The 23,122-nt window shown below is 38.1% G+C and overlaps 1 protein-coding gene across 1 annotated transcript in view; it reads left to right on the top strand.

The window, feature by feature from the left end:
- The window catches only part of GRIK4 (glutamate ionotropic receptor kainate type subunit 4), a 777,161-nt gene that overhangs the window by 686,755 nt on the left and 67,284 nt on the right, over positions 1–23,122 (top strand). The window contains exon 12 of the mRNA XM_053691193.1: positions 10,981–11,094. Coding sequence (XP_053547168.1) covers positions 10,981–11,094 — 114 coding nt within the window. The remainder of the gene's footprint in view (positions 1–10,980; positions 11,095–23,122) is intronic.

Below are 23,122 nucleotides of genomic sequence, written 5' to 3'. Positions count from 1 at the left end.
GCATACGCTTCACAAGCATATCACCAGAACTACTTGTGCAATACTGCCCCCTTGAGATTCGCGGCCAATCGGCTGCTAACAGGGGGTGTCAATCAACCCAATCGAATACGCCTCAGAGCTGGCGGACAGGTTATGGAGCAGAGTTCTTTAGACCACTGCTTCATAACTTCTGTTTCAGGCGAGCCTGAAGGCTCTCCGGAAACAAGGGGCATCAAGTTCCATTCGGAGCTTGATCATTCGGCACCTATGTCTCTATATCTGTTGCTGAGGTACTGGCCAACAACTTCAGAATTTGATTGAAGGATATTGTAGATGTTACTCTATTTACCTGATCTGCCCTTTAAAATCCAACCAAGGTCACTTTTTTTAGATCTCTACAAACAGATTCATGATTCATTATAAACAAACCAATATTGTACTATGGTACTTCTACCAGTGTGTAGAAATTAGTATTTTTATATACATTTTAGGTTTGTTTAGGAGAATATTATAGGATCTAAAGGACACAGGTAAATCTGTCACTAAAACAATGATTATTAGAACCATTGCTGCACAAACACTTCTAATCCAAATTGAAATGTATTGATGTTTTTATTTAGATTATCCCTATAATTAGTAATTTTATGTTGGACTTTTCCTTAGGATTATTTCAGATTTGCATTGAACTCTACAGATACTCTCCCACTTGCCTACTTCACTCTTGTCCTCTCTTGTCCTCACCTGTTACCTCCACATATTCCTGTCTACAGGATTTCCTCAGATTGGTCCCAAAATTGTGGAACTCACTGCTTCACTCCACAAGACTCATTCTTAGTTTTGAAAGATTCAAGTGTTCCTTAAAGGGATATAAAACCCCAAAATTGTATTTCATAATTCAGATAGAACATACAATTTTAAACAACTTTCTAATACACTTCTATTATCACATTTTCCTCATTTTCTTGGTATCCTTTGTTGAAAATCAGGAATGTAAGATCAGGAGACTGCCTGTAGCTGCAGCACTATATGGCAGCAGTTTTGTAAGAATGTTATACATTAGCAAGAGCACTAGATGGCAGCAATTTTATAACAATGTTATACATTAGCAAGAGCACTAGATGGCAGCAGTTTTATAACAATGTTATACATTAGCAAGAGCACTAGATGGCAGTTTTATAATAATGTTATACATTAGCAAGAGCACTAGATGGCAGCAGATTTATAACAATGTTATTATATATTAGCAAGAGCACTAGATGGCAGCAGTTTTATAACAATATTATACATTAGCAAGAGCACTAGATGGCAGCAGTTTTACAATAATGTTATAAATTAGCAAGAGCATTAGATGGCAGCAGTTTTATAACAATGTTATACATTAGCAAAGTACTAGATGGCAACAGTTTTATAACAATGTTATACATTAGCAAAGCACTAGATGGCAGCAGTTTTATAGCAATGTTATGCATTAGCAAGAACACTAGATGGGAGTAGTTTTATAACAATGTTTTACATTAGCAAAAGCACTAGATGGCAGCAGTTTTATAATAATGTTATACATTAGCAAGAGCGCTAGATGGAGCAGTTTTATAACAATGTTATACATCAGCAAGAGCACTAGATGGCAGCAGTTTTATAGCAATGTTATGCATTAGCAAGAACACTAGATGGGAGTAGTTTTATAACAATGTTTTACATTAGCAAAAGCACTAGATGGCAGCAGTTTTATAATAATGTTATACATTAGCAAGAGCGCTAGATGGATCAGTTTTATAACAATGTTATACATTAGCAGGAGCACTAGATGGCAGCAGTTTTATAATAATGTTATACATTAGCAAGAGCGCTAGATGGAGCAGTTTTATAAAAATGTTATACATTGGTAAGAGCACTAGATGGCAGCAGTTTTATAATAATGTTATACATTGGTAAGAGCACTAGATGGCAGCAGTTTTATAACAATGTTATACATTAGCAAGAGCAATAGATGGTAGTAGTTTTATAATAATGTTATACATTAGCAAGAGCACTAGATGGCAGCATTTTTATAACAATATTATACATTAGCAAGAGCGCTAGATGGCAGTAGTTTTATAATAATGTTATACATTAGCAGGAGCACTAGATGGCAGCAGTTTTATAACAATATTATACATTAGCAGGAGCACTAGATGGCAGCAGTTTTATAACAATGTTATACATTAGCAGGAGCACTAGATGGCAGAAGTTTTATAACAATGTTATATATTAGCAGGAGCACTAGATGGCAGCAGTTTTATAACAATGTTATACATTAGCAAGAGAACTAGATGGCAGCAGTTTTATAACAATATTATACATTAGCAAGAACACTAGATGGCAGCAGTTTTATAACAATGTTATACATTAGCAAAATCACTAGATGGTAGCAGTTTTATAACAATGTTATACATTAGCAGTAGCACTAGATGGCAGCAGTTGTATAACAATGTTATACATTAGCAGTAGCACTAGATGGCAGCAGTTTTATAATAATGTTATACATTAGCAAGAGAAGTAGATGGCAGCAGTTTTAGAATAATGTTATACATTAGCAGGAGCAATAGATGGCAGCAGTGTTATAACAATGTTATACATTAGCAGGAGCACTAGATTGCAGCAATTTCTTAATAATGTTATATATTAGCAAGAGCACTAGATGGCAGCAGGTTTATAATAATTTTATACATTAGCAGGAGCACTCGATGGCAGCAGTTTTATAACAATCTTATACATTAGCAAGAGCGCTAGAAGGCAGCAGTTTTATAATAATGTTATACATTAGCAAGAGCACTAGATGGCAGCATTTTTATAACAATGTTATACATCAGCAAGGGCACTAGATGGCGGTAGTTTTATAATAATGTTATACATTAACAAGAGCACTAGATGGCAGCAGTTTTATAACAATGTTATATATTAGCAAGAGCACTAGATGGCAGGAGTTTTATAATAATTTTATACATTAGCAGGAGCACTCGATGGCAGCAGTTTTATAACAATGTTATACATTAGCAAGAGCGCTAGAAGGCAGCAGTTTTATAATAATATTATACATTAGCAAAAGCACTAGATGTCAGCAGTTTCATAACAATGTTATACATTAGCAGGAACACTAGATGGCAACAGTTTTATAATAATGTTATACATTAGCAAGAGGAGTAGATGGCAGCAGTTTTATAACAATGTTATAAATTAGCAAGAGCACTAGATGGCAGCAGTTTTATAACAATGTAATACATTAGCAGTAGCACTAGATGGCAGCAGTTTTATAACAATGTTTTACATTAGCAAGAGCACTAGATGGCAGCAGTTTTATAACAATGTTATACATTAGCAAGAGCACTAGATGGCAGCAGTTTTATAATAATGTTACACATTAGCAAGAGCATTAGATGGCATCAGTTTTATAATAATGTTATACATTAGCAAGAGCACTAGATGGCAGCAGTTTTATAACAATGTTATACATTAGCAAAAGCACTAGATTGCAGCAGTTTTATAAAAATGGTATAAATTAGCAAGATCACTAGATGGCAGCAGTTTTATAACAATGTAATACATTAGCAGTAGTACTAGATGGCAGCAGTTTTATAACAATGTTTTACATTAGCAAGAGCACTAGATGGCAGCAGTTTTATAACAATGTTATACATTAGCAAGAGCACTAGATGGCATCAGTTTTATAATAATGTTACACATTAGCAAGAGCATTAGATGGCATCAGTTTTATAATAATGTTATACATTAGCAAGAGCACTAGATGGCAGCAGTTTTTATAACAATGTTATACATTAGCAAAAGCACTAGATTGCAGCAGTTTTATAAAAATGTTATAAATTAGCAAGATCACTAGATGGTAGTTTTATAACAATGTAATACATTAGCAGTAGCACTAGATGGCAGCAGTTATAATAATGTTATACATTAGCAGTAGCACTAGATGGCAGCAGTTTTAGAATAATTTGATACATTAGCAGGAGCACTAGATGGCACCAGTTTTATAACAATGTTATACATTTATCAAGAGCAGCAGATGGCAGCAGTTTTAGAATAATGTTATACATTAGCAGGAGCACTAGATGGCAGCAGTTTTATAACAATGTTATACATTAGCAGGAGCACTAGATGGCAGCAGTTTTATAACAATGTTATACATTAGCAGGAGCACTAGATGGCAGCAAGTTTATAATAATGTTATACATTAGCAGGAGCAGTAGATGGCAGCAGTTTTATAAATATGTTGTACATTTGCAAGAGCACTAGATGGCAGCAGTTTTATAACAATGTTATACATTAGCACGAGCACTAGATGGCAGCAGTTTTATAACAATGTTATACATTTGCAAGAGTACTAGATGGCAGCAGTTTTATAATAATGTTATACATTAGCAAGAGCACTAGAGGGCAGCACTATTTCCTTTAATGTGGTGCTCTAGACAAGTGCACGCTACCTATCTAGATATCTCTTCAACAAAGAATAAAACATGAACAAAGCAAATGTGATAATATAAGTACATTGGAAACTTACTAACATTGTATGCTCTGTCTGAATTATGAAAGAAAATGTTGGGTTTCATGTCCCTTTAAAGAGTGTACTTTACAGGGCTAGATAAAATCTACACTATCCTTTTCTTACCCCCGTTCCTATACTTCTCTTGTCAGCCCCTTGCAGCCCCTTAGCTTGCATGCCTACAAGTCCAGCTGTCCTGTATATATCACTTGGAAACTCTTGGCAGGGCCTTCTGCCCATTCATCTAATCCATACATTTTCATTTTTGTATTTTATAAATGTGTTTATAGATCTGTGGAGGCTGTTGGCGGACTACAAATGTTTGATATCATCTATACTGTTAAAGAGACAGGACATAAAACCCACATTTTTTTCTTTCATAATTGAGATACAACTTACAATTTTAAACAACTTTCCAGTTTACTTCTAATATCAAATGTGTTTCAGGAGCACTAGATGGCAGCAGTTTTACAATAATGTTATAAATTAGCAAGAGCATTAGATGGCAGCAGTTTTATAACAATGTTATACATTAGCAAAGTACTAGATGGCAACAGATTTATAACAATGTTATACATTAGCAAAGCACTAGATGGCAGCAGTTTTATAATAATGTTATACATTAGCAAGAGCGCTAGATGTAGCAGTTTTATAACAATGTTATACATTAGCAAGAGCGCTAGACGGAGCAGTTTTATAACAATGTTATACATTGGTAAGAGCACTAGATGGCAGCAGTTTAATAATAATGTTATACATTGGTAAGAGCACTAGATGGCAGCAGTTTTATAACAATGTTATACATTAGCAATATCAATAGATGGTAGTAGTTTTATAATAATGTTATACATTAGCAAGAGCACTAGATGGCAGCAGTTTTATAACAATATTATACATTAGCAAGAGCGCTAGATGGCAGTAGTTTTATAATAATGTTATACATTAGCAGGAGCACTAGATGGCAGCAGTTTTATAACAATATTATACATTAGCAGGAGCACTAGATGGCAGCAGTTTTATAACAATGTTATACATTAGCAGTAGCACTAGATGGCAGAAGTTTTATAACAATGTTATATATTAGCAGGAGCACTAGATGGCAGCGGTTTTATAACAATGTTATACATTAGCAAGAGAACTAGATGGCAGCGGTTTTATAACAATATTATACATTAGCCAGAACACTAGATGGCAGCAGTTTTATAACAATGTTATACATTAGCAAAATCACTATATGGTAGCAGTTTTATAACAATGTTATACATTAGCAGTAGCACTAGATGGCAGCAGTTGTATAACAATGTTATACATTAGCAGTAGCACTAGATGGCAGCAGTTTTATAATAATGTTATACATTAGCAAGAGAAGTAGATGGCAGCAGTTTTAGAATAATGTTATAGATTAGCAGGAGCACTAGATGGCAGCAGTTTTATAGCAATGTTATACATTAGGAGGAGCACTAGTTTGCAGCAGTTTCTTAATAATGTTATATATTAGCAAGAGCACTAGATGGCAGCAGGTTTATAATAATTTTATACATTAGCAGGAGCACTCGATGGCAGCATTTTTATAACAATGTTATACATCAGCAAGGGCACTAGATGGCAGTAGTTTTATAATAATGTTATACATTAGCAAGAGCACTAGATGGCAGCAGTTTTATAACAATGTTATATATTAGCAAGAGCACTAGATGGCAGCAGTTTTATAATAATTTTTTACATTAGCAGGAGCACTCGATGGCAGCAGTTTTATAACAATGTTATACATTAGCAAGAGCGCTAGAAGGCAGCAGTTTTATAATAATATTATACATTAGCAAAAGCACTAGATGTCAGCAGTTTCATAACAATGTTACACATTAGCAGGAGCACTAGATGACAGCATTTCTATAACAATTTTATACATTAGCAGGAGCACTAGATGGCAGCAAGTTTATAATAATGTTATACATTAGCAGGAGCAGTAGATGGCAGCAGTTTTATAACAATGTTATAAATTAGCAAGAGCACTAGATGGCAGCAGTTTTATAACAATGTAATACATTAGCAGTAGCACTAGATGGCAGCAGTTTTATAACAATGTTTTATGTTAGCAAGAGCACTAGATGGCAGCAGTTTTATAGCAATGTTATACATTAGCAAGAGCACTAGATGGCATCAGTTTTATAATAATGTTACACATTAGCAAGAGCAATAGATGGCATCAGTTTTATAATAATGTTATACATTAGCAAGAGCACTAGATGGCAGCAGTTTTATAACAATGTTATACATTAGCAAAAGCACTAGATTGCAGCAGTTTTATAAAAATGTTATAAATTAGCAAGATCACTAGATGGTAGTTTTATAACAATGTAATACATTAGCAGTAGCACTAGATGGCAGCAGTTTTATAATAATGTTATACATTAGCAGTCGCACTAGATGGCAGCAGTTTTAGAATAATTTTATACATTAGCAGGAGCACTAGATGGCACCAGTTTTATAACAATGTTATACATTTAGCAAGAGCAGTAGATGGCAGCAGTTTTAGAATAATGCTATACATTAGCAGGAGCACTAGATGGCAGCAGTTTTATAACAATGTTATACATTAGCAGGTGCACTAGATGGCAGCAAGTTTATAATAATGTTATACATTAGCAGGAGCAGTAGATGGCAGCAGTTTTATAAATATGTTATACACTTGCAAGAGCACTAGATGGCAGCAGTTTTATAACAATGTTATACATTAGCACGAGCACTAGATGGCAGCAGTTTTATAACAATGTTATACATTTGCAAGAGTACTAGATGGCAGCAGTTTTATAATAATGTTATACATTAGCAAGAGCACTAGAGGGCAGCACTATTTCCTTTAATGTGGTGCTCTAGACAAGTGCACGCTACCTATCTAGATATCTCTTCAACAAAGAATAAAACATGAACAAAGCAAATGTGATAATATAAGTACATTGGAAACTTACTAACATTGTATGCTCTGTCTGAATTATGAAAGAAAATGTTGGGTTTCATGTCCCTTTAAAGAGTGTACTTTACAGGGCTAGATAAAATCTACACTATCCTTTTCTTACCCCCGTTCCTATACTTCTCTTGTCAGCCCCTTGCAGCCCCTTAGCTTGCATGCCTACAAGTCCAGCTGTCCTGTATATATCACTTGAAAACTCTTGGCAGGGCCTTCTGCCCATTCATCTAATCCATACATTTTCATTTTTGTATTTTATAAATGTGTTTATAGATCTGTGGAGGCTGTTGGCGCACTACAAATGTTTGATATCATCTATACTGTTAAAGAGACAGGACATAAAACCCACATTTTTTTCTTTCATAATTGAGATACAACTTACAATTTTAAACAACTTTCCAGTTTACTTCTAATATCAAATGTGTTTCATTTTTTTAGTATCCTTGGTTGAAGGAGCAGCAATTCACTACAAGGGGCTAGCTGAATGCATCATATGAACCTATGACAAGAGGCAAATATGCACTGCTGCCCCTGAGCCTACACAAGTATGCTTTTCAACAAAGGATACCAAGAAAACAAACCAAATGATATAATAGAAGTAAACCAGAAAATGAATGCTTAATAATGACTTTACTGTCCCTTTAAGCATATTATTAAAATAGTATAAAGTAATATAAAGTAAGATCTTCTCTTAAAGGGACATGAATCCCCCCAAAAAAATATTTCTAGATTCACAAAGAGCATATAATTTTAAACAACTTTAATTCTATTTTGATTTTTGCTTTGTTGTCTTTGTATCCTTTATTCAAAGAGCAGCAATGTACTACTCGGAGCTATCTGAACACATCAGTAAGCCAATGACAAGAGGCATATATGTGCAGCCACCAATTAGCAGCTAGCTTCCAGCTCCTGGGCATACCTGCATATGTTTTTAAATAAATTACACCAAAAGAATGAAACAAATTACATAATAGAGGCAAAATGTAAAGTTGTTTAAAATTGTCTGATCTATCTGAATAATGAAAGAAAAAAAATACTGTTTTGTGTTAAACTCTCAAGTTTTCTGATGTTTACTACCTCCAGAAACGTGGAATCGCGATGGGGGAGAAATTTTTCCCCTCCTATGCCAACCTCTTTATGGGTGCTGGAAGCAGTTCTACGTCTATGGATATAAGAATAATCATTCCCAACATCTGATCAAATATATGAGGTTTGTAGATGACCTCTTGTTTATCTGGTCCTCTGGCTACTCTGAAGCACAGGACTTTGTAAATTATCTGAATGACAACCAAGTGGGACTTAGTTTCACGTTTGAATGGCACAAAACGACTATCAATTACTTGGATGTGCAAACAAGAGGGTTCTTTCCTCTCTCTATAGAAAGCCCATCTCAGGGAATTCTCTTTTGCATGCCCACAGTAGTCATCCTGGGCATGTGTTCAAAGGAATTGCCAAAGGACAGTTCATGCTGGTTAAGCGCAACTGTACCCTAGATGGGGAGAGGGAGAGTAAAGATCTCACTAAACGTCTAGAGGCTAGGAATTATCAGAGGAAGATGGCCGAGAGGGCCCTTAGTGAAGTAAGGCAAATGGTTAGAACTTATCTGTTTAACCCTAGTAGAAAGAACAGTGGTTAAGCAACTGATCCATCAGTGAACCAGAAACCTACTTTTCTCACGGCTTACTCAAGCCAATATTACCAAGTGTGTAACATCATTAAAAAGAATCTACCGATTCTAAGGGGTGATAAGTTGCTACGCAACACAGTAAGCAGAGGTTGCCACTTTGTGTATAGACGGAATCTATCAATGGGTAATCTACTCTCCCCAAGTCTACTGAAAAGTGATGGTGCCAAAAGTTCTTGGTTACACTTTAAGGGAACTTTTAAGTGTGGCAAACGATCATGTAAATTCTGTGACCACATAAATGTGTCTACTACCTTTGCCTCGGCTAAGGGTTGTGTTAAATGGACTAACAATTTTGTTTTTTATCTAGTAGAATGCACTACCTGTTCCCGGCAATATGTAGGGAGGTCAACTAGAGAGGTTTGCACTTGCATCAAAGAGCATTTGTCGTACATTACCCATGACAAAGCAGTGTCTGCTTTGTCTAAACATTTTCTTGAAATCCACAATGGAATCCACAATGGAAATGTGAACTCCTTTGGGTAGCAGGCTATAGAGCAGATTCCAGATACTCTCCAGACAAGAAATCTACTGGATACACAGAATCAGTAACCTGCTACCAAGGGGGTTCAATTCCAAATTCGACATTATAAATTACTGGTATCGATGATATAGCATTTAATGAGCATTCCATTTGAGATCTACATGTCTAATGGTTTCCTAGTAGTAGTGGTTAATAACTTAGGTTTAAACTACCTTGTATACATAGGGTCTGAGTAGCCCGTCATTACTACACATGGGATTTGTGCAATATATTTTTTTGTGTTGTATCATGGGCTGTCGGAATTGCAAACCATGACATGAATTAACATTGGTTCTTCTATTTTAGGTATTCGTCCATTTATGTACATCTGGTTATGGTGTCCATGATATACATTGGAGAAAATGATTGTGTAGAAACATTTGCATATAGGGGTGTTTAGATGTATGACATGGATACATAGATAGATTATTTTACATCTCTATATATATATTGTGTATACAGCTCTCACTGCCAAGTACTAAGCATTCACTCTAAAGGACAAATAATATAAATTTCATAGTCTAGCCATTCTCGAGAGTTTTGCTCTGAATTGATATTGTATTGTGCTTTCTTCCAAGCTACATATGATATGAATTTTATGCATTTATTTTTTACATGAATGCATTCCTATATTAATTTTCTTTAACAATATTTATTATTGTATATGCTATAAATATTCTCTTATTATGAGTACATTTTCTAAAATCCCCTTACGGGTCTTGGAATAATATTGTAATTCCAAATATTATTGTAGCACTTTACAATTCCTAAAATAAGCTTTTATATGTGACCCCAAATTCGTCCTTTCATCTTGTTTTTATTTTCAACCATCATAAAGTTGATTTAAGGGTTAATGAGATTGTTAAGTAACCTGCAATGGGAGGTGATTTGATTCTTTAAATACTATACACCTGTAACTTGTATTTTATGTCTATGACTACAGTCTGTGAGACCGAACCCGGTCAGACTTTTTATCTTTCTCTTACCCTTTGTATGGAGTCTACCTATTTTTAATACATTGCAATAAAGATTTTTTGTTTTTTACCTTATGGATTAATTCTACCTTTGTTGCGAGGACTGTTTGGATTCTTTTTCTTTTCATAAACTCTGTTTATCTATTAAGATCCAAATGACATATATACTAGAAGTATATCTCCTGGGCTATAGCAATGTGTTGCAGTCCTCTTTGGCAGCCAAAGAAATATGTGTGAGGGTTGTATTGTAATGATGTCCTGTTGCAGCCAGAGCAGGCCCTGCACCTGTCGTTATGACCTGACGTCTTTATTCCTCTGCAGAAAGCGGACTTGGCTGTTGCCGGCCTCACAATAACAGCTGAGAGAGAGAAAGTAATTGATTTCTCCAAACCATTCATGACTCTGGGAATCAGCGTCTTATACCGTGTTCATATGGTAAGTCTTCTGATTGCATCTCCTTGCCTGAATCATTAGGTGTATTTGCATGCTAATTCTTACATACTGATTACACGCAATAATGAGGTTTGCAAATGGGCTGCTTTCTTAATTAAATTGCAAGGTGTTAGGCAGATTTCTAGGCTAGGAAGATTAGGCTTAAATGATATGTCCATGTTTTAATGCAAGGACAGGAAGGCAAGCTCAGCTCTGTGTAACATCAATATAGAAGGTAGAATTTCATTTCTGTTTTAATGCTTAAATGTTTCTTGGTTAATTCACTAGTTTAGTATCCAGAACCCCCCCTATACTACTGTGCTGCTTTAAATGTGATGACGCTGCTCTATAATTTCTATTTCTTCTCTTTCTGTAATAACTCACTATATTCCTTCCTATTTCTCTATAAAACCCTTTTCTGTAAACCTTAATATTGGTGCATATAACCCCTTAGTGTGGTCATCACATTGCTTCGTCTCACTACAATCTGTTGTTTTTATATCGCCCCTTCTTATAGGGCCTACTAGGTCAGCTGAAGACATGGGGTAGATTTATCAAGCAATGCTGCAATCTACCCCCGGAGTTTCAGGCTCGCCATAAACGTAAGAAGCAGTGGTCGTAAGACTGATGCTTCTTAACTCATCTGCCACCTCTGAGGTGGCAGACTGCAATCATCCTAATCAGATACGATCGGGATGATTGACCACCTGCTAGCAGCCGATTAGCTGCGAATGTGCAGGGGGCAGCATTGCACAAGCATTTCACCAGCAATGTTTAATGTCGAAAGTGAATCATGTCCGCCTGCCGCTTGATAATTCGGCTTCATAGTGTTGCCCAGAGCTGAGAATAAAACAACACCCTTTAACTCTTTGTCTACTACAATCTAAATCCATCCATGACACTGCATTACATCTCATACAAACAAAACAGGTGCAGAAATATAAACACCATAATATGCTGAGTGTCACAGCCAAGCACAAACTGACAAAGAGATCTTGGGCTATGCCAAAGGCAGACAGTGAACTGGAAAACTAGTATTAGAAAGGTACACTGGAGCCAGTACACTCAGGGATTATTATAAAATGATAGCGAGGAATTACTGTAAGATGGTGCGCTCCTCATGTGCCGCCCATTTGTCCTAAATGTAAGAACATATAAACCATCCCTGTAACTCTACTCTCTATCTATATTCACTTACATTGTTCCATATTTCATCTCTGTGCAACTCACCATATGGCTACTTTTATCAGACTTTATTGATGTGCAATAGATTCTCTCTTTCTCATATATTGCTCTGTATAAATCACACCTATAACTCATATAACTCCCCATAATTTATTTTAATCTCTATAACCTCCCCCCTGTAACTACTTCTATTGCTTGATACTGATATTAATACTTTCTATAAATACATCACTTGTTCTATATATCCTCTCCCTATATCTTCACTCATTAGACTTTATAATCACTCCCTAAAACTCTGTCAATTGTTTTATATAATACTTTGCAATAGCTCTTCATATTGCACCATATAACTGGTACCTTTAACATCTGCTCTGTATTACTCTTCCCTTTCATTCCTTTTGTTTCTACATGACATTCCTGTAACTTGTATAACCTCTCCCTATAACTCCTCCTACTGCTCTGATAAACCTCTCAATATGACTCATTCTTATTATTTTATATTAAACTCATTATCTTCCTGTACAGAAGCTACCAAGGTTCATATAACTCTCACCCTTAACAGCACCTAATGTTCCATAGAACTCCTCACTATAATTATTCTTACTGTTCCATTTGTCTCTGTCCTTTAACTCCTCCTACTGCTCCTTATAACTCCTCCTACTGCTCCATATAACACCTCCTATAACTACATACATATATTACACCACATGACTTCTTATAACTCTTTCTCTCGATTTATTATTTATTATTTATAATTTTTATTCAGATTTTAGTTAAATTAACAACACAAACAAGTAGTCGTCGGGTCCGACAGCAATGGGTATACATAAAAAGAAAATCTCATTTTAAACAATGTACAAATAAAATAATGATTAATACCTTATGAACATACAGTACAAATCAGTAGTTATGACAATACACCTATAATTAAAGCCATTGGTTATATTAACAAAGTTTTATCTCTTCAGTCATTTGTTTAATAAGTCTAGGGGTGGGGGAATGGGGGGGAGAGAGAGAGAAAGAGAGAAAAAAAAAAAAAGGGGTGAGGGGGGGGGGGGAGGAAAGGAAAGGGGAGAGGAGGGGGGGAGACCTCCCCCTCCTCTACCAACTATCCAATAGAATTATTTCAGAGTGTCTAAAGGGGTATATTAAATTATCTATTTCTTCCGGGGGGAAAATTCTAATAAATCTAGCCCATTTCTGAAAAAAATAGTTATTTCCCTCTCAGATGTTAAGGTTGTATCCAATTGTTCAATAATACACTGTTTTTTCATGTAGTTTTTGACTTCTGATATACTCGGTACTGTTATATCTCGCCATTTATTAAAGATTAAATTCCTTGCGGCCAAGATTGTCATATTCAATATTTTCTTAAATTCATAAGGGGAAGAGGGTTCAACAAAGAAGACAACTTCTGCCAAGGAGAGAGAGTAAGGCGGTAACCTTAATACCCTAGTAAGCCAAAATTCTATCTTCCGCCAGAACTGCGCTAACCGAGGACAAGTCCATATCATATGGACTAGGTCCGCCGCTGGATATGAACATTTTGGGCAAGCATTAAAATTAAAATTATGCCATTTGAATCCTTTCAGTGGAGTATAGTAGGTCCTGTATAATAACTTTATGTGTGATTCTCTCCAACTAGCAGATAAAGTAGTTTGTGTTATCGTGGCTATAGATTTTTCCACTTGGTCTGCCCCACTTTCTAACTCCTGAGATATAAGATTCCATTTTTGTGATATATATTGTAAATTAAGTTCACCCTTTTGACTGACCAGCAAATCATACCAGGTTGAAATGGAGAACAGGTTACTCTTAACAAGAATCGGCCAGCTGTCTAGCTTCCCCCAGGACCAGGTCCAACCGTATTTATCAATAAGTAAAGAGAGATAATGTCTGGCCTGTAAGTAGGCAAAAAAGTCCTTATTGCTTAATTTGAATTCCTGCCTTAGTCCCTCAAAAGTCTTAATTAGTTGGGTCTCTTGATCTATAAATTGTGTGAGGTAAATCAAACCTACTTTATGCCACTTCTGGAAAACCTGAGATTGAGTACCTCTTTGAAACTCCGGATTGCCACATAATCCTTGAAATTTCGGAATGGAAAGATCTATACCTAGTTTACCACCTAGTTTTTTCCAAGCCTGTATTACAGTATATACAGAGCTAAGATGTTTCACTTCTTTTGGCATCAAATATATTGGACAATGGATTAAAGCTATAGGGTTATATGGGTATACTATGTTTATTTCAAGAGTATTATTTGTGAAATAGTCCTTATTTAGTATCCAGTCTATTACGATCCGTGCCAAAAAGACCATACTGTAACTGCTGAGGTCTGGTAGAGCCATGCCACCAAACCTCTTAGGAAGATGAAGTCTATTGATCGAAATTCGAGGTCTTTTGCATTTCCAGATAAAATATCGAAGGGCCCTACATAAACTCTTCCAATCCTTGATTTTCAGCAGAACTGGTACGTTTTGCAGAGGGAAAAGAATCTTGGGGAGAAGAACCATCTTAAAAAGTGCAATACGACATGTTCTTCATATATTCTTTTACCTTAAGTAGGATTGGAGAGATATTAAGGTCATACCAATTTTGTGGGTTTGCCGATATATTAATGCCTAAGTATCTAAAGTGAGAGATGACCTCCTTAAAAGGTGTCTCAGTTATAGAGATCTTATTTTTCCTAATCCACATTAGCTCTGATTTAGCGGCGTTAACTTTATAACCTGTGAAGGTTCCAAAAGAGTTTGTAATCAAAATTAGCCTAGGAATATTAACTCTAGTATTGGAGACATAGACCAGCACATCATCAGCATATAGAGCGACTTTTTGTTCCATAGACCCAATTTTTATACCCTGAAGATCTTTTCTAATTTTAAGGGCTAGTGGCTCTATAGCTAAGTCAAACAACAGAGGCGATAAAGGGCATCCTTGTCTAGTTCCCCTTTGAAGTTTAATTGAATCGGATTCTAATTGATTAATGATCAATTTTGTTGATGAGTTTTCCCAGAGACTTTTGACGAAAAATACAAAATTATCTTTAAAACCAAAACGAGAGAGAGAGGTCAATATATGCTGATGATGCACTGAGTCAAACGCCTTTTCTGCATCCAGAGCTATCACTGCTAAGTCTAGTTGATCTTGTGAGGGTATTTCCCGAGGACTGTAAAAATAGTCAAGGACCAGAAAGAGTTCTCTAACTTTGGCCGCTAGATTACGTTTATTTAGAAACCCCGCCTGATCCTTATTGATAAGGACCCCAATCTCACTCTGTAGTCTTTTAGCTAGAATCGATGATAACAATTTGTAATCGGAATTAAGTAATGCTATTGGCCGATAGGCTTCCTTTTTTAAAGGATCCTTACCTTGTTTTAAAATTAATGCCGTAGTAGATGCAATAAAAGATATGGGAATAGAGTTTCTTCCTACATAAAAATAATTAAAGAGGTTCTTCAAATGGGGAGTAATAATCGGGGCCAGGATCTTATAAAACTCATTAGGCAAGAAATCTGGCCCAGGAGCTTTGTCCAACCGCAACTCTTTAATAGCTTGAAGAATCTCTTGGTCAGATATGGGAGCATTAATTTTATTTACTGCATCTTCACTTAAAACTGAATATTCCAAACCCTCCCAAAAGTTTCTTGAGACCTCCATGTCAGACTCTTTAAAGGAATAAATCCCTTTATAATATGTCAAAAAAGTTTCCAATATTTCTTTCGGGTCAATAATCAAGGAATCATGTTCTAGGAGTGAATCAATAGAGGGATTCCCTTGCAAGTTTTTACATAGCTTAGCCAGAAATTTGCCAGCTTTGTCCCCATGGCGATAGAATTTTGCTTTAATTTTTAGATCAACTTGGGCTGAGATATGGGTCAGTAAAGTATCTCTCTCTCTCTTGGCAGCAGAATATCGTCTCCAATTTAGAGTAGTGGGGCGAGATAAATACCTATTATAGGAATTAGTCAAGACTTTCAATGCCTGGTTTTCTCTAAGACTAACTTTCCTTCTGAAGTTAACCATATACGCAATAATCTCCCCCCTCATTACAGCTTTACCTGCTTCCCACAGTGAGTTCGGATCATTAACTGAGCCCAAATTTAAGGAGAAAAATTCATTTATTTTATTCGTTAACCAATTTTTGAACTTTAGATTTTTTGATAGAAATTTAGGGAAGAAGAACCGTCGTGAGGAATACCTTTTACCATAAATTGGGATCTCTAATATGATTGGGGCATGATCTGAAATAGTTATTTGAGAAATTTTGGTAGTGGGGCCAATCTTGACTATTTTATCACTAATGTGGCAAACCTAGCCACTTCTGGACTATAACATAAGAAAGGTTGTCTATAGGCTGTATATTGTGCTATGTAGATGTGACAGACCCTTCTGTCAGCACTGAAAGAGTTAACTGTGTTCAGCTATTGTGCACTGTCATTAATGTTATTGATACACAGTCCATTGTTTAATCAACCTCAGAGAGCAGACCCTAGATGATAAGGAAAGACAAGTGTGTGTCTGTGTTTAAATTGTTATCAGCTTGAGCAAGGTATTCTATTGTATCATGTAAAAGGGCGTGTTCCCTCCATTCAATGTACAACATTCTTTCAACCCCCCTTCTGGGGGGGTCAGACCTGCATAAATACTGGGCATATGAGCCTTAATAAAAGTCATTCTGTTTAAAACCTGAAAACTGGCTGGGTTGTGAATTGCTGATTCCCTATGCAGGACATTGTTCCCTGGTGTTAACCCTTGGTATCCGGTTGGTACCGTTACAATTGGTGGCAAGCGACGGAATGAACCTTATCGCCCAGAAGAGCAACTACACAAGCCAGTAACCTCAGGAAGAGGGGGATTACTACAATACTGACTAAGATGGAAGGAGTACCAGGGACCGAAGTGAATGGAGATGGATTATTCTAAGCTAAAGAGACAAACGTAAAAGGAACTGCTAGAAGCCAGGGGAAAGATAGGCAGCAGCAAACCCAAGGCTATATTAATTGCTGAGCTGATGGAGGGAGACAGAGCTCGCAGCGCTACGCCTCCAGCAGCCATGGAGGAGACCCTATACCAGAGGGAAATGAGGACCAGGCTGGAATTTTTACCCCAACCTGTACCACGGGATATGCTATCCGTGGTAATGGCAGATGTGCAGGAGTACGTGATGGCACACAGTCCGCGGAATGCATCCTCCCGAGCAGAATCCATTTTGGACGCACTCAGCAACCCAGTAAGACCCAAAATCCCATACCATGCATTTAAAATGTTTTGTGAGGAGAAGGATGAGATTGATGGGTATTTACAGGATTTTGAGAGACTGTGCGAGTTACATGATTTGGAGCAGTCCGTATGGGTGCCGGTGCTAGCAGGCAAGCTAGCCGGTAGGGCAGCGGAAGCGTATCGCGCTGTACCCAGGGAGGACAGCAAGGATTACGCTAAAGTGAAGAGAGCGATCTTGGAAAGATATGCCATTACCTCAGAGGCATACCGGCGCAAGTTTAGAGGCCTGCGCAAGCCAGAAAGAGATTCCCATGCAGAGTGGGCCCACAAGCTGGATCAAGCATCTCAGGGGTGGATACAGGCCAGCCAAGCTACCACCATGGAAGAATTGCGACAACTGATGCTGTTGGAGCAATTCTTTAACGGCTTGTCCCCAGAAGCCCAAGAATGGGTGAGAGATCGAAAACCCCTCACCTTAACCGAAGCAGCCAGATTAGCAGACCAGCATTTTGATGCCAGGAGGCACCATGGACTACAGCCTAACAACGGACGGGCTAATATACAATGCCACACCTGCAAGCAGTGGGGACATATGGCACGTGAGTGCACCCAAAATCGGAGCAGACAAGCTTGGAACCAGGTCAGACAGAACCTGGCCCCAAGGGCGGCTGCTCACCATTACCAAACGGAGCCAGCCGCTCATGAGGTGTTGAGCACCCAAGCCGAGGAACCCCTGGGAATTCTGCATGAGGTGATGTCGGTCCAGGGACTTCGGGATTCGGGAGCTACTTTAACCCTGATAGCTCCCCATTTGGTGCCGGATACAGCACCCACTGGCGGATCCGTGGCAGTACGAGGGGCAGGGGGAGCAGTATACCGATTGCCCACTGCTAGAGTGGAGTACAGACCCCCAGTCACCCCAGCAGCTGCCAGTTACCAACCCCCGGCGCACCGCTATACCACACGGCCTCCGGCCACGAACTACCCTCAGAGAGCCCGGTTCAATTCGCGGGGCTACTCACAACCTATTCGGTGCTTTGGATGTAAGCAACTAGGGCACAAAAGACCAGAGTGTCCCCTAAACGCAGCGAATCAAGCACAGTCCTGGAGAAGACCCGCTGGCGGAATCCCACATAATCCTCAGCCTGTGGCCCGCTACGTAGAGGCGCCAGAATGCTGGGGCAGCCTACATGAAGCAGACCCCGTGCAAGCTGCCCACCGGAATAACCGGCAACGGGTTAAAGTGAATGGGAAGGAGGTCAGTTGTCTACGGGATACTGGTGCTACCATGACCTTGCTTCAAGAGAACTTGGTGCCTGAGAAACAGCACACTGGAGACACTGTGGCTGTGAGGGTAGCAGGGGGCACTGTGTTCCGCCTACCTGTTGCCAGGGTACATTTGGATTGGGGAGTGGGCGCTAGACTTGTGAATGTGGGGGTCAAGAAGGACTTACCTGCTGATGTTCTCCTTGGAAATGACTTGGCCCCCCTTGTTTCTGCCTATGCTCCCATGGATCCCGCTGATGTTAACCCTGTGACTACCCAAGCCCAGTCCCTCCGGGAAGAGACGCTTCCATGTTTGGGGTGGGGGCAGTACTGAGCCAAGTTGGAGCAGATGGCGGAGAACACCCCGTAGCCTACTTGAGCCGAAAGTTGTTGCCCCGGACATCCCCAAGCCGATCCGTTGGGATCAGACTGTGTATGCCGGCTTGGTTCTGGGGGAGCATTGTGGCAAACCTAGCCACTTCTGGACTATAACATAAGAAAGGTTGTCTATAGGCTGTATATTGTGCTATGTAGATGTGACAGACCCTTCTGTCAGCACTGAAAGAGTTAACTGTGTTCAGCTATTGTGCACTGTCATTAATGTTATTGATACACAGTCCATTGTTTAATCAACCTCAGAGAGCAGACCCTAGATGATAAGGAAAGACAAGTGTGTGTCTGTGTTTAAATTGTTATCAGCTTGAGCAAGGTATTCTATTGTATCATGTAAAAGGGCGTGTTCCCTCCATTCAATGTACAACATTCTTTCAACCCCCCTTCTGGGGGGGTCAGACCTGCATAAATACTGGGCATATGAGCCTTAATAAAAGTCATTCTGTTTAAAACCTGAAAACTGGCTGGGTTGTGAATTGCTGATTCCCTATGCAGGACATTGTTCCCTGGTGTTAACCCTTGGTATCCGGTTGGTACCGTTACAACTAACCATAAATAAATCAATTCTTGATAGAGAATTGACATTCTTGGCCTTACACGTAAATTCCCTTTCATCTGGGTGTTGTAGCCTCCAGATATCTTTAAGAGCCAAGTTGCTCGATAGAGTTTTAAACATTTTGGCCTCTAATTTATCTCTCTTGGATTGAAGAGTAATATTTGTTTGCCTAAGTCTATCAATAGGTGTTTGTGGTGCCATATTGAAATCCCCGGCTAATATGACATTCCCTTCACCCATACGTAAAATATTGGTTTGTACAGAGTCCCAAAAATTAGAGTCAAAATTATTGGGAGCATAAATATTACAAAGTATAAAGACAAAATTTGCCAATTTAATTTTCAAAATTAAACTTCTACTATTTGGGTCAGAATATTTTGATAACACTTCATACGTTAACCTCTTCCCCATTAAGATGGCCACTCCCCTTTTCCTGCCAATACTAGGTGTATAGAATACCTCCTTTACCCAGGAAGTTTTCAGTTTTAATGATTCTTCCATAATTAAGGTGAGTCTCCTGAATAAAGGCTATATCAGAGTTATATTTCCTCAGTTGTGAGACTATTGCCTTGCGTTTTATTGGAGAAGAAATACCCCCGACATTCCAGGACGTTAAAATTAATTTTTCCTTTTTAGGCATTATTTAACAAGGGGAAGAAGAAGAAAGAGAGAAAAAAAAAAGAAAAAAAAAAAAGAAAAACCCCCCATAATAAAATCCTCCCCATTCCCCATCCCCAGGAGTTTTACTCCTCCATAGAACCTGAAGCCAGAATGTATGATAGATAAGACTCTTAAACCTTCTAGTTTTACTTATCAGAAAAATAATTGCGTTCATTAAAATTATCAAAAAATCATATTAACCTATTTAATAACTTTTTCAGTGTAGAACTTCTCTGCTTCCGCAGCAGTTTCAAAGAAATGTGTGTGACCCTGGTATTCTACTTTAAGCTTAGCCGGGTATATTACCGTGGCAAATAGACCCTCTTTAATTAATTTTCCACATATTGGGGAAAGTTCTCTTCTTTTCAGAGACGTTCCATATGCAAAGTCTTGGAAGATTAATATTTTAACCCCATCCAGAAGCACCGGTGAAGTTTTGCGCGATAATTGCATGATTTTAAGCTTGTCCTGATAGCTCAAATATCTCACAATTATAGGTCTGGGTCTGAGTTTATTATCATCTGCTACCAAAGGTCTCCCTATCCTATGGGCTCTTTCTATAACTAAAGGTAACAATTCTGATGGGAAATTTAATAATTTCGGGAGGGAATCAGCTGCAAACTTCAACAGATCTGAGTAACCTGGGGTTTCAGGAACCCCAATTATTCTAATATTGTTCCTCCTTGATCGGTTTTCTAAGTCTTCGATCTTATTCTGTAATTCTCTGATAGAAAGAGTATTTGCCTGTAGTTTAGTATTCTGCTCTAATGTGAGATCTTCAAGATCGGAGACTCTTTGCTCCGCTTCTTCAATTCTCATCGTGAACTGTTTGAGCTCATTGGATAGGGAGTTTAAGTCTTGTTTTATTTCTAACCTAAGTGACTCAAATTTCGGGTTCAAAGCTTCCAATATGCTATTTACTAAGGGTTGTGAGTGTATGCCCTCACTAGTCCTTCTGGCGGATCCAGGTTCAGGGTGCATTTCCACTAAAGTTTCTGAGGCTGCTTTATTCTTTCTATCTCTGGGTCTGGAAGCCATGGCCGGCGGAGTGCTTTTGTGATGGGTTAGTGAATTCAAAAATCTATCCATAAATAAGTGCAGCTAAAAAGATGGTGAAGGGAAAAAAATGAAAATAGAGGGGTAGAAAAAGAGAGAGGAGAGAAAAAAATAATTTTAAATCCCTTTCTCTCCCCCTCCTTCTCACCCCCCTAAGGGGACAAGATGTGACGTGTCTTAAGGTGATGAATTCCAGAAGTGTCCAAGTGAGTGCGCGGTTGAGGAAGAAAAAAAAAAAAAAAGGGGATGGGAAGAGGGTGAGGGGTCTAGGGAAAGTGATAAAAGTGCAGATAAATTCTTTTAATAATGACTGTGATAAAGGGGTGATCTAGGCCGACCAGGGGTTCTCACTCCCACGGAGTAGCATATAAAGTTGTATCGCCTCAGCAACCACAGAGCTCTCTAATAATTCAATGTAAATTGGGCTTACCAAAAATTTCCCCTAATGATCCTTCTTAACTAGGGTATCCCTATTGGGTTACGATATGTTAAGATAATTATATAGTGATAACTTTTAAGCCTGTTTCAGCTCACCTTCCTTCCCCTTCTTAAGGCCCTTGGGGGAACTACCCACACTTGTACTTCAGTTCAAGCCGATGTGGAAAGAGAAAGAAATGAACACTTACAAAATGACAAAGCCCCTCTGGGTCACAGATTCCTCCCACAATGCGAAGCTACTAATACATACAAATAAATTGATAACCACAGGTTAATTATATCTCAGTTAACATTAGGGTGTATAAACAAAGTATAATGCAGCTATAACCATCCGTTGTAATTTTAACAAATAATATTTCACAGCTTTTAGCTGAGTAAAAAAAAAAAAAAAAAAAAAACTCCTCCTACTGCTCCTTATAACTCCTCCTACTGCTCCATATAACTCCTCCTATAACTATATACATATATTACACCACATGACTTCTTATAACTCTTTCTCTCGATTTAATGTCACATTATAATCCCTTCTGGATCATCACAACTGCTTCTACAGTATTATTAGGTTGCTTCAGTCTACACCTTATACATTATTTGCTCTTCCCGTTCTCTTGCTATATCAGCTGCACCATCCTACACTAGCAATGAGAGACTTAACTGACGGAGCGGGAGTCTGGCACACAGCCTCCCTGATGTTGCGAGGATTCCTGAGCAAATTGAGTGAGGCGGCATTATCTGCTCACAGCTTGGGCTAACGATCAGCTGATTCATACGCTACACCCTGCTGGCTAACACTACTACCAATGCCGTGTCCTTTGATGGTTTAAGCTGAAGTGCGAACATCTGCTACGTAATCCAAGTCTGTGTCTTCCTGCAGCGTCTATATCAATGACTTCTAATCTTGAACTGAACAGTATCACGGGCAGGAGCTCAGCCTGAGTCAGTGCAAATGGAATTCTTGACGTATTTATCGGATCCAAATGTCCACACTGTTGGATATAACCTGAGCTGGCAGCTCTAAATGACTCTGTCATTTCTACTCTACATCTCACGTGTAGTAAAGTAATCAGTTATGGATTTCTGTCTCTCTGTGTCTCTAATAAGGGGTCTGAGAACTTAGTTCGACAGGGTCATTTTTTTCAGTCAACTTCAATGGATAATTGCGAAAAGAATTTAACTGAAGATTTTGAGAAAGAAATTGAAGAAGGGGACATTCAGCCCCCTCTTTGACTAAGAGAGAGGCTTTGTCTTGCATCCTTC

Source organism: Bombina bombina, chromosome 8 (genome assembly GCF_027579735.1).
Source record: "Bombina bombina isolate aBomBom1 chromosome 8, aBomBom1.pri, whole genome shotgun sequence".
NCBI classification, from domain to species: domain Eukaryota; kingdom Metazoa; phylum Chordata; class Amphibia; order Anura; family Bombinatoridae; genus Bombina; species Bombina bombina.
This window is presented reverse-complemented; position numbering and strand designations above follow the sequence as displayed.